The following is a 17,456-nucleotide window of genomic DNA, read 5'->3' on the forward strand; positions in this document are numbered from 1 at the left end:
TTAAATATTGGCTTCCTATTAATGGTTATCACTCTATTATTCCATAAAGTGGAAGCATGGGGAGAAAAGCTATTTTAATGGTACCTACAAATGACTCAAAATCTAATGCTCTAATGCTTCATTTTTCATATTTTACCAAATGTAAAAAAAAAAAAAAAAAAGGAAAAAGAAATGAGCCTTTCTTATATTGGTATCTGAAATGTATATTATGCAGCTATCACTGATTTAAATATCTCCTAGGGGCAAGGACCACTCATCACAGTGGTCCGGACCATGGTCTGGACCAGACCACTATTTTCGCAGCAACCCCCTCTCAAACAGTGGTTGCGCGGTACATTATGCTACTGTAACCTCATGTGGGTGTAAAGAGACACGTTTAGCACATAGGGGCTCCATTTATGAGGCCTCGACGGTCAGTGTTGGTCAGACACGCCATTTTATTGAACATAACTAAACCTTAAAAACACAGAAATGAAAGGCGAGATGACAAAGTTGAGCTCCGGCTGAGAACCCAGACAATAACAGTGGCAGGACTGGGGTTATACTATGTACAAAACATAAAGCCAATTACCTCCAAATAAAAACACCATGCTATAACCTGCATGCACCACAAACCAAATCACCGTCTAAGTGAACTCCCAGTGAGAGAAGGACGCTCCAGCCGCAGCACTAGAAGACAGGAGGAGACAGTGTTAAAAAGCTAAAACCGCTTAAATGAATAATGCTAAAATGAAATAAAAAGGATAAACCAAACCATGTAAAATCAACTAAAACAAACAGCAGCCAGTGCTGTCCCTAAAAACAAAACAGATAAAACATTAAGCTTCTTGTCACAGCTTATGGCAGACCCACAATTAAAAATCATAAAACAGTACAATAAACACAACAAAAAGTCCGTCTCACGAGCGGGCCAGGGAATCAATGCTCATAGTAGAGCTTGGCCTCTGGGTTTAAGTAGTCACAGCCTACGGTCACACCTGCCACCAATCAGTTCCTCCTGATTGAGCCCCAGCCCTGTGGAGACCTTCCAGCCACTGCAGCCCTCTAGAAGCCGACTGCTACACTACCATGATGCGAGCTCACCAACCATACATTATATACACACATTATATACACACATTAAATACACACATTAAATAGCTAACAGGCGAAAAGATTTTAGGATCATCAATAAAACAAAGAAAATAATGACATAAAAATGGATATGCTACAGTAACACATATGCCACTGAAATGTCTTAAAAATGAAACAGAAAAGCTGGGAGGCCATGGGGTAAAAGGACGATATCTATGACATAAAAAGGCAAAATACATTTAAACAAAAACTTATCACATTGAACAGACATAATTATTTTAATGCAGAATGTCCGACAGGATATACATGCATTTTCGTAACTTATAAGACTGCTATTGCATCAACTTACCCCTGAAAACGAAAGGAATGCATTGGTGATGAACGCAGTCTGATCTGGTGTTTGGAACTATTGAACGTCTACAGTAACCCGGAAGTGCGCCTCCATTTTTTCCACACAGGAGTCAATGAGAGTGTCGCAACTCTGTGTTTATCAGGGCTCTGGGTCAGGCGCAAACCTTCGTTACAACTCTGAAGTAACGGGACCATGAATAGCTCGTGCGTGCTGGAGTGCGCAACATATATTTTTGCTTCGGTCTTTCATAGAAAATTATCCGCCATGCCATACACCATATTTATAGCCTCGGTGTCAACGCTAGAAAAAGACAAAAGGCGAAGCTAGTGGCCACAGGACTGAAAGAATGTCCATCGGTAATTTACAGCAGGCCGTCTTGGTGTAGTTTGACATGACTTTACAAGCAACGATTCAGTTGTATTTCGAGCTGATGTACAACCATCGCAAATGATAAATAATCCCAGCCATCAACCCTGGGTAGCTTCCATTAAAGATGGAGAAGTTCCTGCTGCTTGTTGTACATGCATGGCTGGTTAAGTGTTGACAAATAGTAATATGTAATAATGTGTACAACAGTAATATAGGTATGTCAGTAGTAATGTGATGTGTTTCTCTTTATAAAATAAAGGAACATTTCAGTTTTATTCATAAAAAATTATAATGTACAAGTAATGCATATGGATTTTCTCACCATACCGTTTTTGGCATCAATATATAAACATTTACAAGATCTAAACAATAATATGACAATACTTTGTTTTTATCCACCAGTCACAAACCGATCCAAACAAGTAGTTTCTGGGGTTTTGACAAACTATAAGGTGTACCATCAACATAACATGCTTTAAAGCCGCTAGTGAGTTATCTTTCTATCTTTCTGGGCTTATTGTGTCTCTTCAGCAGGTCAAAGAACAATCTCTTTTTATCTCTAGAATAATTTGTTCATGGCAGCCAATCGCAACATAATTTTCGACATATGTATTAGAATCTCCTCAATAATCAAAGAAAAATCAACGAGGTGTGGCCCTGCAAATTTATGTTTCAAAAGCCCTGCGGTTGTCCGACAATAGAACCGGATGTGACGAAATTCAAGTTCCCGTGTTAGCGCCTGCCCATACAGGAAATAAACAAGCAGCGTACAACCACAGTGCAAAACGTAATCCAAACTTTTCTTCTCATTATTACTCTTTCATTGTATTCGTTAATTTATTTATTTTTGTTAAACTCTGTTTTACAGTTCAGTCTAATAAGAGAAATGCAGCCTAAACTCTCCTCGGGTAGCTAAGGAAGGATTTTAAACACGGGTCAGGCCCCACGTGGGTCAACTCTTATGACTCCCCTTTACTGCAGTTTACCTCGTAACGTTGTATATCAGCATCGAAACAGAAATGGCAGGACCTTCGTCACGACAGGAGTTGGGTCGAACTGGTTGTGAACCGCTGGGATCCAGTGTGTTGTTGTTGGTTTATTTACTTAAATTGACTTAAATGGTGTTTTAGCTGTTGGCTTAATTTCAAAGTGTGAATCGTTCATGGTTTACCTCCACAGATGATGCGTTTTGTTAATCTGGATTTTTATTGCGGACAGACCTGTAAGAGAAGCAGCTGAAGTTTTCTTCATGTAAAAGCCGAAAAAAGTACCCATGCCGTCGAGCCAAACCATGATCATCAATAACTGTTGTGAATTTGGGGGCTGCAGATATAGAAGGGAGTGCATATTCTGCCCAGGAACTCTGTCCCTGTTGGTCCTGGTCCTTTTATTTCTGTGACCATATACAGGCTATTTAAGCATCACTGTATGTTTTTAGTCACATAATTCTGGTGTGAAAGGTGGTTACTGCTCCTGCAATAATAATTTTGCTTTTTGGAGTTTTGTCCTTTGGGTGAGCAGCCTTTGTTTGAGGGTGATTGTACCAAAAAGTTGTGTTTGGAGAGTTTTCTCTGTTTTGTGTTTCTCACATTCTTCAAACACAGACTGCTGATAATTCTGCACCCGAGGACTGTACGACGAAGCGTGATTAACATATCCCGGATATCTCTCTGTTACCTGGGTTGAGTTACAGACATTCAGGATCTGGATATGCGGTACGATGGAGCTGGTTACCAACACAGTAATTCAACACTGTTTTCCATCTTGATCAGTGTGTGCTCACTTAAAAGGGGTCTGCAGCGTCTAACCACTCACAGACACGGAGAAACCCTGCAGAGTAAAACTTAGAAAACTAAGAGTTAGTAAAACTTTAGTTATATAGCACCCTTCTAAAATCACAAAGAGCTTCACAGAAGCCAACCAAGTTAGAAACAGATGCAGCGCAACGTACTTCACTCTGGGGGGAGCAGACAATTATTAGTGAGGAAGTATGAAGATTATCCACACATTATTCAGGCCAAAAACAACACACACACACACACACATATATATATATATATATATATATATATATATATATATATATATATATATATATATATATATATATGAACCTACCTGGATAAGAAAAATTCAGCTTAGTCATACAGGGTTCTGTTTTTCTTGTTTTCTTTGTTTTTTCCCAGATTTCCCAGCTAATTTTATTAACAGCCTTTGTGAATATCCTCAGGTTTGATGTTACCTTGAGGATTTAGTTTCTTTGGCTTTCCCTAATGGTGTATAGTTCTGCTGATGAACACTTTGTGTTATAGTAGGTGTTGCAAGTCAAACAATAGAAGTATGTTTTATGTGTGTAGGTTTCTGGTAAACCTCAATTTTACCATCTACCATCATCCTAAATGTGCACAGCACAGTCTAAAAATGGCAACTTGTTGTCTTTGGCATCCTCGATGAACTGTCGTTGCAATATTACAGCATACTGTGTTATAGTAATAACTGTAGCCCAATTATTCTATTTGTTTTGTTGCTTTTTAGTTACAGGTATGTGACACAGATTATTACTGCCTCCCGTTACCATGGAAACTACAGAAGTTTCATTGTCCTCCAAGAAGAAGAAGAGAAAGTCAGAGTGTGTGGAAGAACCTTCTGTTTCTTTCGAAATCAACACTCGAGAGGAGAAGAAGATAAAGATAGAGGAAGAGGAGGAGGTCAGTCCTCTTTTTCCTCTTGCGAATGAACAGATAATCCTGAAGAAGAAGAAAAAAAAGAAACAACAGAATGGAGAGGAGGAGCATGTTGCAATAGAGACCAGTGAGACTAAAATGCAGCAAATTAAGAACAGCATGAGTGAGACGAGTGTTTCCATAGCAGCAGTCAGCAGGATAGAGGAAACATCAGTGGTTGCCATAGATACCAACTACGCCAAGAAGAAGAAGAAGGCTGCTGCCATCGAGACCAGTGAAAATAACCATGGGAACAGGCTCAGTGATGGGAGTGTTGTCATAGCAATAGTCAGTGACCCAGAGGGAGCTTCAGGTGTTACCAGAGCATCTAATCACACAAAAAAGAAGAAGAAAAAAAAGAAGCACCAGCTTGAAGTGGGGTGTGTTGCCATAGAAACCAGTGAGATAAACACTGAGAACAGGGTGAATGATGAGAGTGTTGCCATAATAGTCAGCAACTCAGAGGAACATTCAGGGGTTACCATGGAAACCAGCCACCTGAAGAAGAAGAAAAAAAAGAAGCGCCAGGTTGGAGAGGGGTATGTTGCCATAGAAACCAGTGAGATAAACACTGAGAACAGGGTTAATGATGAGAGAGTTGCCATAATAGTCAGCAACTCAGAGGAACGTTCAGGGGTTACCATGGAAACCAGCCACCCCAAGAAGAAGAAAAGAAAGAAGCACCAGGTTGGAGAGGGGTATGTTGCCACGGAAACCAGTGATATAAACATTGAGAACAGGGTGAATGATGAGAGTGTTGCCATAATAGTCAGCGACTCAGAGGAAGGTTTAGGGGTCACCATGGAAACCAGCCACCTGAAGAAGAAGAAGAAAAAAAAGAAGCACCAGGTTGGAGAGGGGTATGTTGCCATAGAAACCAGTGATATAAACATTGAGAACATGGTGAATGATGAGAGTGGTGCCATAAAATCCAGCAACTCAGAGGAACATTCAGGGGTTACCATGGAAACCAGCCACCTGAAGAAGAAGAAAAAAAAAAAGCTCCAGGTTGGAGAGGGGTATGTTGCCATAGAAACCAGTGAGATAAACACTGAGAACAGGGTTAATGATGAGAGTGTTGCCATAATAGTCAGCAACTCAGAGGAACGTTCAGAGGTTACCATGGAAACCAGCCACCCGAAGAAGAAGAAAAGAAAGAAGCACCAGGTTGGAGAGGGGTATGTTGCCACGGAAACCAGTGATATAAACATTGAGAACAGGGTGAATGATGAGAGTGTTGCCATAATAGTCAGCGACTCAGAGGAAGGTTTAGGGGTCACCATGGAAACCAGCCACCTGAAGAAGAAGAAGAAAAAAAAGAAGCACCAGGTTGGAGAGGGGTATGTTGCCATAGAAACCAGTGATATAAACATGGAGAACATGGTGAATGATGAGAGTGTTGCCATAATAGTCAACAACTCAGATGTAGCTTCACGAGTTACCATGGAAACCAACCACACAAAGAAGAAGAAGAGGAAAGAAAAGCAGCTCGATAGAGAGGAAGAGGAGCTTGTTGCCATAGATACCGGTGTGAAAAACCACAAGAACAAGGTGAAGGAAGAAAGTGTTGCTATAGCAATAGCAACAACAGATCAAAACAACAAGGCCAGACATCTGACAGTTTCTGTAGAAACACCCATCACAAGAACAGGGCAGACAACAGATAGGAGCACAATGACGCCACAGAAGAAATGGTTGTCTGTAAACAAGACGGAGAAAGAAACAACAGAGAGGAGGATACTGCAGAGCGGTGCTACAAAAGGAGAGTAAGTTCTTCTGATTATTGGTTGTCTTTTAGCATTGTGATGTGATGTCATAGTGAAAATGTTGTGGACCAGATAGACGAAGGAACTCCCGTCTCAACGTAATCCTCAGAATATGCACCATGATGCGCGCCCAGTTTGGGTCCAATCCCAAGATTGGAGTAAAGTCCGAAATATGCAATCAGCCAGAGCAGGAAAAGTAACTCCACAAACGGCCTCATGTTTGTGCTCTGAGTGGATGACAGAACACTAACACTCCATAAACACACACACAAAAAATCACTCATAACCTCTGTAATGGTTGCACTGAAAATGTAACAGAAAAGCTTAACAGACAGTAGCTGGTCGATTTAGTGTACATAAACCATAGGTCATACACTCAGGGTGCACACAGGATAGTCCACTAGACTCGGTCCGATTGGGAACTCGGTTCATTTGGATGGCGCAGTATTTTTCCGGATTGCATTTACACTGCACTTCTCAAACGAATCAAACCTTTTAAATAACATGTTTCACTCTGCACCAGAGGCAGTGTTGCTCCAAGATTTTCTGAAGGAGAAGATGAAACACAAAACAAAGAAGAAAACTGGTTCATTTGTTGGTTAATGCGGAACAACGTTGGTTTCTAGAACATAGCAGCTAAACACGGAGCTGCATCAGATCCTTGCTGACTTGGGTTGATCAGAATTTTATTAGAACTTTTACCTAATTTTTCCACTTCTGACCGCAAGCTATTTCTCCCGTCCAGAGCCGGATATCGCCCCACGTGCACGTGTTCTGGTTGTATTTACCCATGACGCCGTGCACTGACCCTACATTAACTTTGTTTTGCAGTCCCCTTTCTCTATTCGATCCACTTGAAACAGACTGAGAACTTCGTTTGTCCACTTCTTTGATTCGAATCAGAATTTGTTTGCATTCACAGTACCCAAACGAAGCGGACTTTCCCAGCAAACCGACGAAAGCCTGGTGTAAATTCACCCATTAATACACTTCACAGTGAAAGGAAGTAAAATCTATCTGATCCATTTACCGTACATATGGATCAGATAGATCTCTCCAGAAGAATTCTGATTGGTGGGTCAAACAGCGCATTTTTAAACTTTTATTATTTATTTATATATTTTGTGCATGTCTGGTAATTACGAAGCAGCTGTGCAGTTAATTGGACGATTGGCCGTGAACGATGCAAACAGAGACCATGTCAACTGTTACAGATAAAGTTCTGTCTGGTTCTGGTGTTTTTTTTGTTTTTTAGGATAAACTATGTACTGTTGGACGAGCTGGAGGAGTTTATTCCAAACATCAGAAAGAAATCAGTCGACCAGATTTCTAAATATCTGCGATATGACCTGCACCGCTTTAGGAAGTTCAAAGAGCAAGGTAACACAGCCACTGGCACTGATGGTTCTGGAACCATCATGGTACTGGTACCGCAGAAACCAGAAAAACGGTGATCTTTTTTCTGTATGAACCTCCTGCTCCTCTTTTATGTGTTCCAGGTGTGACTCTCCGTTGGGGTCAGTGCTCTGAGCAGGAGAATCAGCAAATAAGATCAAATGTTGAAGACTTCAAGGCTCTGATTGGCATCAGTTCAGTCACTGAGCTGATGTTTCCTAACAGGTTCAAACATAAAATGGTGGAGATTAAAAAGCTGAAAGCGCAGCATAGATTCCTGGAGAGGATTGGTACGTATATACGCTGAGGTCTTCTCTTATGGACATTTTTTTTAGGAAGGTTCCTCATAGAGAAAACTGACATGAAGTGTCTGAGCAGCAGCCGTTATAATAGGTGCTCAGAAAAGGAGCTTCAGTGATTCAGTATTCAGACATCTAGCCCCAGATTTGCTTTGTGATCAGATGAAGGATCTAAAGATCTTCCCGACCAACCAGACATGGGGACTCGAGTCTGGGACTCGGACTCAGGTTGCATTTAAGTCTCATTTCCAGTGACTTGAGACTCGACTCAGACTTGCAGTCAAAGACTTGAGACTCGACTTGGACTCACGATTTGAGACTCTTAAACAATATTTATTTAGTTATGTTTTTTATGATCTTTTTTTTTCTTTTTTCCAAAACATTGACAGCACAGGTGTTCTGGCTTCAGCAACAGCGAAGAAGAGCAAACTGATACGTCTATAGCAGGGGTGCCCAAGTTCGGTCCTCGATTTCTACCATCCTGCAACTTTTAGATGCAACCCTTCTCCAACACACCTGAATCAGATGTCATCTGCATGTCATTCAGCTCTGCAGGCCTGGTAACGAGCCAGTCATTTGGTGTGTTGGAGAAGGGTTGCATCTAAAAGTTGCAGGATGGTAGATCTCGAGGACCGGACTTGGGCACTCCTGGTCTATAGTAAAAAATCCAGGAGTCTTGATCCACCACATTCACCTTCATCCACCTTAAAACACACCTGGAGAAGTTGTAATATGAAGCTCATGTTAGCATCTATGTTAGCAACGAGCTTAGAGCCACAGCGGTGTAAACGTTAGCATGTTAGCATCCACTGAATGTTTTACAAGAAGAATGAGACTTTACTGAACAGTTTCCATAAACTGCTGACTTTGCCATGACCACATTAAACTGGGATCAAGCCCCCACGGTAAACAAAATTAATTAAAAATGTTTAAATTCAGTTTTAAAAAGTAAAAAATTTCTCATTTTTGAAGAGATGGGACGATTAATTACAGAATGAATGCGTTTAAAGTCTGAAACTAGTGAGTCTACAGACGAGTTCACATCCATACATTACACGATGAGCGGTTTCTATGACTGCAAGGTGAAGACCTGCCTTTTTTGCATCTAGAGGGGGGGGGACTGTGAAGCTTTTAACATGTTTCCTGCAGGGGGCGATTTGAGGTATTTTTTTTTACTTTTTTTAAAATGACTAATTTTAACAACAGTTTAGGTGGTTTTCATCACAATTAAGTAACATTATGTTGTTTACAGCTCAAAAAACACATTTTCGAGTGCGCTATTTTTTTTAAGAGTCATTTGGATCAGGTGTGTTGCTGCAGAGAAACGTATAAAACCTGCAGGACAGGTGGTCATCCTGCACTAAAGTGCAGCATATTGACCCTCCTCTCTACAGTCATGAACAAAATGCTATGAACGGCAGTGTTATTATTCTACTTTTCTCTGTGGGTCCAGATGAATTTTGGTTCACATTAAAAATTCTTAGATAAGTTGTGTTAAGAGCATATTTACTAATCTGAATAAATTTCCATGTTCAGCTACAGGATTTCTGAATTAGAAAGACAAAGTCTAGAGGAGAGGGACAGAGCATTTGTCAGTTTAAGCTACAGATCGGAGCTGTTAGTAAATGCTGGTAGATAACGGGTGAGTACAGATTTTAAATTCCTTGGATATTATAATGCAGTGCTCTAAGCAGACCAGACGGCAGGCGTCGTGTGGCACATTACTTAGTACAACTAAAAATGACTTGCGACTTGACTTTAACTTGAGCCATAAGACTTGAGACTTGACTTGGACTTGCAAAAAAGGACATGTGACCAACATATGAGCTGAATTTATTCAACCACCTTTCCTTAATCTCATAATGTTCTCAAACAAGAAAAAGAATTTAAGAAAATACCATAGATGTCTGGGTTTGTTTTGTCTGTACACACTGACCACAGTAACCAATCAGTCAACCAGCCAATCAATCAACCAGCTTATCAATCAACCAGCCAATCAATCAACCAGCCAATCAGTTAACCAGCCAATCAGTCAACCAGCCAATCAATCAACCAGCCAATCAGTCAACCAGCCAATCAATCAACCAGCCAATCAGTCAGCCAGCCAATCAATCAACCAACCAATCAATCAGTCAGTCAACCAACCAGCCAATCAGTCAACCAGCCAATCAGTCAACCAATAAGCCAATAACCAGTCAGTCAATCAATCGTCAGTAAATCAACCTGTCAGCCAGTGAGACAACCAGTCTGCCAAGAGATCGCCTCCTCAAGTTCCTAACCTCCACCACATCCTCAGGTGGTGTTGGAATGAACCTTCTGTCTATCCTCCACCTGTCTGACCTCCACCTGACTTCCACCTGTCTGACCTCCACCTGTCTTCCACCTGTCTGCAGCTGAAGGCATCCCTCGAACATGTGAAGCTGTTTACACCAGAGCCAAGAAGATATTTGATGATAGGAACAATTTGGGAAGGTCAGACCTCAGAACCACTGAGATCTCTGAGTAATCTGTAGAATTTAGTGTAATCTGGAGATCTCTGAGTAATCTGTAGAATTTAGTGTAATCTGGAGATCTCAGTGTAATCTGGAGATCTCTGAGTAATCTGTGGAATTTAGTGTAATCTGGAGATCTCTGAGTAATCTGTGGAATTTAGTGTAATCTGGAGATCTCTGAGTAATCTGTGGAATTTAGTGTAATCTGGAGATCTCTGAGTAATCTGTAGAATTTAGTGTAATCTGGAGATCTCTGAGTAATCTGTGGAATTTAGTGTAATCTGGAGATCTCTGAGTAATCTGTAGAATTTAGTGTAATCTGGAGATCTCTGAGTAATCTGTAGAATTTAGTGTAATCTGGAGATCTCTGAGTAATCTGTAGAATTTAGTGTAATCTGGAGATCTCTGAGTAATCTGTGGAATTTAGTGTAATCTGGAGATCTCTGAGTAATCTGTAGAATTTAGTGTAATCTGGAGATCTCTGAGTAATCTGTAGAATTTAGTGTAATCTGGAGATCTCTGAGTAATTTGTAGAATTTAGTGTAATCTGGAGATCTCTGAGTAATCTGTAGAATTTAGTGTAATCTGGAGATCTCTGAGTAATCTGTAGAATTTAGTGTAATCTGGAGATCTCTGAGTAATCTGTGGAATTTAGTGTAATCTGGAGATCTCTGAGTAATCTGTAGAATTTAGTGTAATCTGGAGATCTCTGAGTAATCTGTAGAATTTAGTGTAATCTGGAGATCTCTGAGTAATCTGTGGAATTTAGTGTAATCTGGAGATCTCTGAGTAATCTGTAGAATTTAGTGTAATCTGGAGATCTCTGAGTAATCTGTAGAATTTAGTGTAATCTGGAGATCTCTGAGTAATCTGTAGAATTTAGTGTAATCTGGAGATCTCTGAGTAATCTGTAGAATTTGTGTAATCTGGAGATCTCTGAGTAATCTGTAGAATTTAGTGTAATCTGGAGATCTCTGAGTAATCTGTGGACTTTAGTGTAATCTGGAGATCTCTGAGTAATCTGTAGAATTTAGTGTAATCTGGAGATCTCTGAGTAATCTGTAGAATTTAGTGTAATCTGGAGATCTCTGAGTAATCTGTGGAATTTAGTGTAATCTGGAGATCTCTGAGTAATCTGTAGAATTTAGTGTAATCTGGAGATCTCTGAGTAATCTGTAGAATTTAGTGTAATCTGGAGATCTCTGAGTAATCTGTAGAATTTAGTGTAATCTGGAGATCTCTGAGTAATCTGTGGAATTTAGTGTAATCTGGAGATCTCTGAGTAATCTGTAGAATTTAGTGTAATCTGGAGATCTCTGGGTAATCTGTAGAATTTAGTGTAATCTGGAGATCTCTGAGTAATCTGTAGAATTTAGTGTAATCTGGAGATCTCTGGGTAATCTGTAGAATTTAGTGTAATCTGGAGATCTGTCATCGTTTTCAGGTTCACAGAGGAGGAGTTGCTTAGTCTGAAAAAGCTTCACTGTCTCCACGGTAACGACTGGAAGACAATTTCGGAGAAGACAGGCCGTAGTATACACTCGCTTCAGAAACGCTTTGCCACACTTGGTAAGACCCAGTCTCTCTTACGCTCACATCAGAGCCTGATCTTAGGCATGACCCGTATGTTGGTGTCCAGATTCAGAATCCGGCCCCTGGAAGGAAGAAGAAGTTCTCAGGTTAAAGCAGGCCCTCAGGAGTCACCTGGAGCCTCTGGCCCAGCAGAGTCCGGACGGTGCGGTTCTGACCAGAGAACAGCTGTGTAACAACCTGCCCTGGAAGAGTGTTGCTGAACAAGTCAAGGACAGATCCTGGACACAGTGTCGCCTCAAGTGGTCAGTGCCCTTCCTGAGTTTGCTAGAAAGGCTGCAGTGTTCTGTAGCGAAGTGGTAACCTAACATTTGGACGTTAAAATAGTCCAAACGATCAGTGTTTGAATTATGATGTGCATCTGGTCTGTTGCAGGTTCGGCCTCCTGAAGACCAAGCTGTCTTCAGGTGGAGGTGTTTTTAAGAAAAGAACAAAAGGATATCAGGCTAAAATCGACCTCATAAATGGGTAAGATCACATGATGCATGTTCTGATCTCAGAGCTGACCACTCACATGTACTTCATACATACCGGTAACAGTTTCTGTTCCTGGCTAACTACAGACCAGACCAAACTCCATAGGTGCCTCTAGACATAGAGCTGTAGATCTGGAGGTTGGGAAGGGTTCTGATTGGACAGGGGCGGAGGTGACGTATTTATGTCTACCAGAAGAAAACAAACTCCAGTTTCTGCTTCTTTTCCTTTCATCTACAACATGGACGACCATGTAATAAGAACCATTTTCACTCTGATTTTAATTCTAGTTTTGAAGCAGCAGCTCGACACCAGCAAACTGCTTTACTTTTGTCCACTGTTGAGGAGAAGGGAGGTAGAGTCGCACAGTCGTGGCGACAGGACAAGGGCGCGAGCATCCTCAGAACGGCCTGAAATAATTTAAAGTGGATTGAACCTATACGTGATCCAGGAATTATTTAATTCGGATTTAAGATCAAAATAAAACAGCCACTTACTTCAGGTTTAAGTTTAATTCGGAATGGTCATTTTAATTTGGCATTAGGCGTTTACATTTTTAATCTTTTTAAAGAGGATTTAATTTTTGTTTTGTAGTTATGATTTCTGATTGTAGTTAAAAAAGATCAGATAGGAGTCACATATAGACAAAAAAGTGGGATCTGAGTCACTTTTGCCTGCAGTGTGAACTAAGAGGTCTGGCGATGCCTAAGCCAAGCTCCATTTAAATATTAGGGGCGGCGTGGCTCAGTGGGCACAGTGGTCATCTTGTAGCCTGAGGGTTGCCGGTTCGATCCTTGGCCTGTCGAGCTCATGTGGAGGTGTCCCTGAGCAAGACTCTGAAACCCCAAATTGCTCCTGGTGGGTCGTGATTGAGTGCCTTGCATGGCAGCTTCCGCCATCAGTGTGTGAATGTGTGTGTGAATGAATGTGTATATTGTAAAGCACTTTGGGTAAATACAGACCACTTACCTTTATCTCATTTAACATTACAGTTATTATCAGTGAGGAATTAAAAACACCAGACATGATGGATCAGACCCGTCTTCTCTGACCCTCCAAATACTAAACCAGGGTCAGAACCAGAACACACAAGCAGCATTAGACCTGGAACAGTGAAACAGAGGCGGCTACAGTGGCCACATGTGGGATGTGTTGTTCATGGATCAGCTTCAGAGTGCTAGTGGTAAACCTACACACAGACACTACTAACCACAGTGTGTGTGTGTGTGTCACAGATTGTACAAGAAGTATCGGGATGTCGAGGATGACGTTGCATGCATTGAGTGGGATGAAATGGCCAAGCTTGTGAGGTGAGGTCCCAGGTCAGACTGACAGCTAGAACAATCGGAGCTGACATTAGCACCCCAGTACTATCAGCAGTTGTGTGTTGTGTTGCAGCAATGCGACGCCCGTATGTGTTCAGAAGACTTTCCGAAGACTGAAAACTTCCAAAGTTCCAAACTGGAAACTTTTATCTAACAAAGGTGAGTCCAGAATCAAAGTAAGGGAATCGGTATCGGTGAGTATTTCTGTCTAAACACCATCCGTTACCATGGAAACAGAAACGTAATTCTTAGTTTTCTGCCCACACAGACACAGGAAGTTACGCAGTCTTGCATGACCGTTGTTTTGAGTTGGTAGGCGGAGAAGCAGCTGCACTGTTGTGCTAACATTTAGCATTAATGGCATGTTAGTAATTTGGTTTTATTACTCTTTAGAAAATCCCGCTAGCAAAAAAGCAACATGCCTGATATGCAGGGCTGAACTTTCCAGAGGCGACATGAATGCTGCCACATTTACCACCAGTGACTTTATAAAGCATTTTGATTGAAATCATGTAAAAGAGCATGAGTTTATTGCCTTAAAGGAAATGCGCAACGAACCACAGCAATAACGTTGGAAAATGCTTTTAGAAAACGAGGAATCTGCAGAAGAAAGCCAGAAAGCCACCGCAATAACAGACGTCTTAGAATTTATTGTCCTGGATTAACAGCCCCTGTCCTTTGTGGAAACGTCCAATTTCAAGATAGTTTTTAATAGAAATTCTTTGATCCGTGTTAATTTACTCTAATTAAAACAGTTCTGTGGCATTATAGATTGCACATGTTAATAAAAAATGAATTATATAAATAAAGGCTGTCAAAAATAACGCGTTGACAGCAGTAACTAATTTATGTAATTAACTGCGTTAATTTTTTAACTGGAATTAATGCTCCCTCATCACCCACACTTTCCCAGTGAGAGGGTTCAACACTCACACGCTTTCATTTAAAGAAGAAAACAAATTCCTGCAGTTTTATACTAATAAACCTTCTCCTCCTCCGCTTCTACTCCTCCTCTCTCCTGTTGTTCCGTGACCGGCTGTTGGTGATCAGCTGATCGGCTTCTCTGGTGCTAATGCCGTCTTTCTTGTTGCGCTTGTTTATTATTCATCTGAGGAGGAAACTAGTGGTTTGTGGTTTGTCTTACATTTAACCCTAAGTATTGTTATTGGACTCTCTAGCAATAGCAAAATTCATCAGTCTCATGTCAATCAGACCCATGTCACTGTCACGTGAAGCTGAAGTAGCAGATCTGTACTCGGTATCAGCAGATACCTAAACCCCAGGTATTGGAACCGGTCTCGGACAGAAAAAATCGAAACATCCCTACTGAAAGCATTGATTTTAATAATCTCATCAACCCATATTTTATTCCCGGAAGAACATAAATAACATATCAGAGGTTGAAACTGAGACATTTTATCATTTCATGGAAATGATATGAGCTGATAATGAATCTGAAGGCAGCAACACGTCTGTAAAAAGTAGTTCCAGAGTGATGTTCAGCACGGTGTAAAAAGTAGTTCCAGAGTGATGTTCGGCACGGTGTAAAAAGTAGTTCCAGAGTGATGTTCGGCACGGTGTAAAAAGTAGTTCCAGGGTGATGTTCAGCACGGTGTAAAAAGTAGTTCCAGGGTGATGTTTAGCACGGTGTAAAAAGTAGTTCCAGGGTGATGTTCCGCACGGTGTAAAAAGTAGTTCCAGGGTGATGTTCAGCACGGTGTAAAAAGTAGTTCCAGGGTGATGTTCAGCACGGGGTAAAAAGTAGTTTCAGGGTGATGTTCAGCACGGTGTAAAAAGTAGTTCCAGGGTGATGTTCAGCACGGTGTAAAAAGTAGTTCCAGGGTGATGTTCCGCACGGTGTAAAAAGTAGTTCCAGGGTAATGTTCAGCACGGTGTAAAAAGTAGTTCCAGGGTGATGTTCAGCACGGTGTAAAAAGTAGTTCCAGGGTGATGTTCCGCACGGTGTAAAAAGTAGTTCCAGGGTAATGTTCAGCACGGTGTAAAAAGTAGTTCCAGGGTGATGTTCAGCACGGGGTAAAAAGTAGTTCCAGGGTGATGTTCAGCACGGTGTAAAAAGTAGTTCCAGGGTGATGTTCCGCACGGTGTAAAAAGTAGTTCCAGGGTAATGTTCGGCACGGTGTAAAAAGTAGTTCCAGAGTGATGTTCGGCACGGTGTGAAAAGTAGTTCCAGGGTGATGTTCGGCACAGTGTAAAAAGTAGTTCCAGGGTGATGTTCGGCACAGTGTAAAAAGTAGTTCCAGGGTGATGTTCATCATGGTGTAAAAAGTAGTTCCAAGGTGATGTTCGGCACGGTGTAAAAAGTAGTTCCAAGGTGATGTTCGGCACGGTGTAAAAAGTAGTTCCAGGGTGATGTTCGGCACGGTGTAAAAAGTAGTTCCAGGGTGATGTTCGGCACGGTGTAAAAAGTAGTTCCAGGGTGATGTTCGGCACGGTATAAAAAGTAGTTCCAGGGTGATGTTCATCATTGTGTAAAAAGTAGTTCCAGGGTGATGTTCCGCACGGTGTAAAAAGTAGTTCCAGGGTGATGTTCATCATGGTGTAAAAAGTAGTTCCAGGGTGATGTTCATCATGGTGTAAAAAGTAGTTCCAGGGTGATGTTCATCATGGTGTAAAAAGTAGTTCCAGGGTGACGTTCAGCATGGTGTAAAAAGTAGTTCCAGGGTGATGTTCATCATGGTGTAAAAAGTAGTTCCAGGCTGATGTTCGGCACAGTGTAAAAAGTAGTTCCAGGGTGATGTTCAGCATGGTGTAAAAATCATGTCTGCTTTTAATGCAGTGCTGCCTGACCTTCACTATGTTCTTCAGTGCAGAGATTTCATCTAATTTTTTAAATATTTTGGAGATATAATACACAGTAGCTGGTCAGATCTTCAAAGTCTTCACAATTTTATGTTGAGGAACATTTTTCTGAAATTGTTCCACAATTTGTAGACAGTTTGTCTCATATTGGTGAACAGCTCTGTCCAGCTTTACATCTCAGGTTCTGCCTCTCTGAAATGCTCTTTCCAGCCTTTTGTTGCACCTGTTTCAACTTTTTCCTACCGTCAGATTCAAAATGAGCTCATATTTCCCATGAAATGGTAGAATATCTCAATTTCAGCATCTAATATGTTTATGTTCTACTGAGTTTGGGATTTTTATTTACATTTTACACACGGCTCAACTTTTATGGATTTGGGGTTGTACATTGGATGAAGAAGTATTTGTGTCCAGGTGTGTTTTTGACATGTCGTCTTCTTGTCCTTTTGGTTGCTTGCTTGTCAGAAATTATCAACTCCCTGTACCACAAGGTGGTTCCTCATCTGGAAAAGATGGCGAACAGGGAGCAGATCTTTCAGCAGGAGGTGGACAGGTATCTTTTGTCTGACATCTTCTCAGTCTGCGGGGATGATGAGGGACCCAGCAGTGGACAGCCATCCAGTCAGGAAACATGACGAGCTGCTTCCAAGAGTTTTTAAAACATAAAAAGTGATGAGCCCCGCTTCCTTCCTGTGATCATCCTCAAGCCTGGACAGAAAGTGTCCTGATGTATTGATCTGTTGTTTATGTAGCCAGATTTTTTATTTTATCTAAAAA

The 17,456-nt window shown here is 41.1% G+C and overlaps 1 protein-coding gene across 7 annotated transcripts; it reads left to right on the plus strand.

Moving 5' to 3' along the window:
• Nucleotides 1–2,518: 2,518 nt before the first annotated feature.
• Nucleotides 2,519–17,429, plus strand: LOC121648905 (transcription termination factor 1-like). 7 transcript variants are annotated; one of them, XM_041999368.1, is made up of 12 exons: nt 2,612–3,510; nt 4,331–5,685; nt 5,848–6,284; nt 7,540–7,664; nt 7,784–7,969; nt 10,372–10,450; nt 11,915–12,039; nt 12,110–12,305; nt 12,436–12,528; nt 13,770–13,844; nt 13,933–14,018; nt 17,145–17,429. In XM_041999368.1, the coding sequence occupies exons 2-12, from the start codon at nt 4,372–4,374 to the stop codon at nt 17,312–17,314; spliced, it is 2,886 nt and encodes a 961-aa protein (XP_041855302.1). In that variant the 5' UTR covers nt 2,612–3,510; nt 4,331–4,371; the 3' UTR covers nt 17,315–17,429. The 7 variants fall into 7 exon arrangements, with proteins under 7 accessions (XP_041855297.1, XP_041855298.1, XP_041855296.1 ...); XM_041999363.1 differs by lacking the exon at nt 2,612–3,510 and adding an exon at nt 2,519–2,582 and having other exon boundaries at nt 4,336–6,284; XM_041999364.1 differs by lacking the exon at nt 2,612–3,510 and adding an exon at nt 2,565–2,582 and having other exon boundaries at nt 4,330–6,284.
• The last annotated feature ends 27 nt before the right edge of the window (nt 17,430–17,456 follow it).

Source organism: Melanotaenia boesemani, chromosome 11 (genome assembly GCF_017639745.1).
Source record: "Melanotaenia boesemani isolate fMelBoe1 chromosome 11, fMelBoe1.pri, whole genome shotgun sequence".
Lineage (NCBI taxonomy): Eukaryota > Metazoa > Chordata > Actinopteri > Atheriniformes > Melanotaeniidae > Melanotaenia > Melanotaenia boesemani.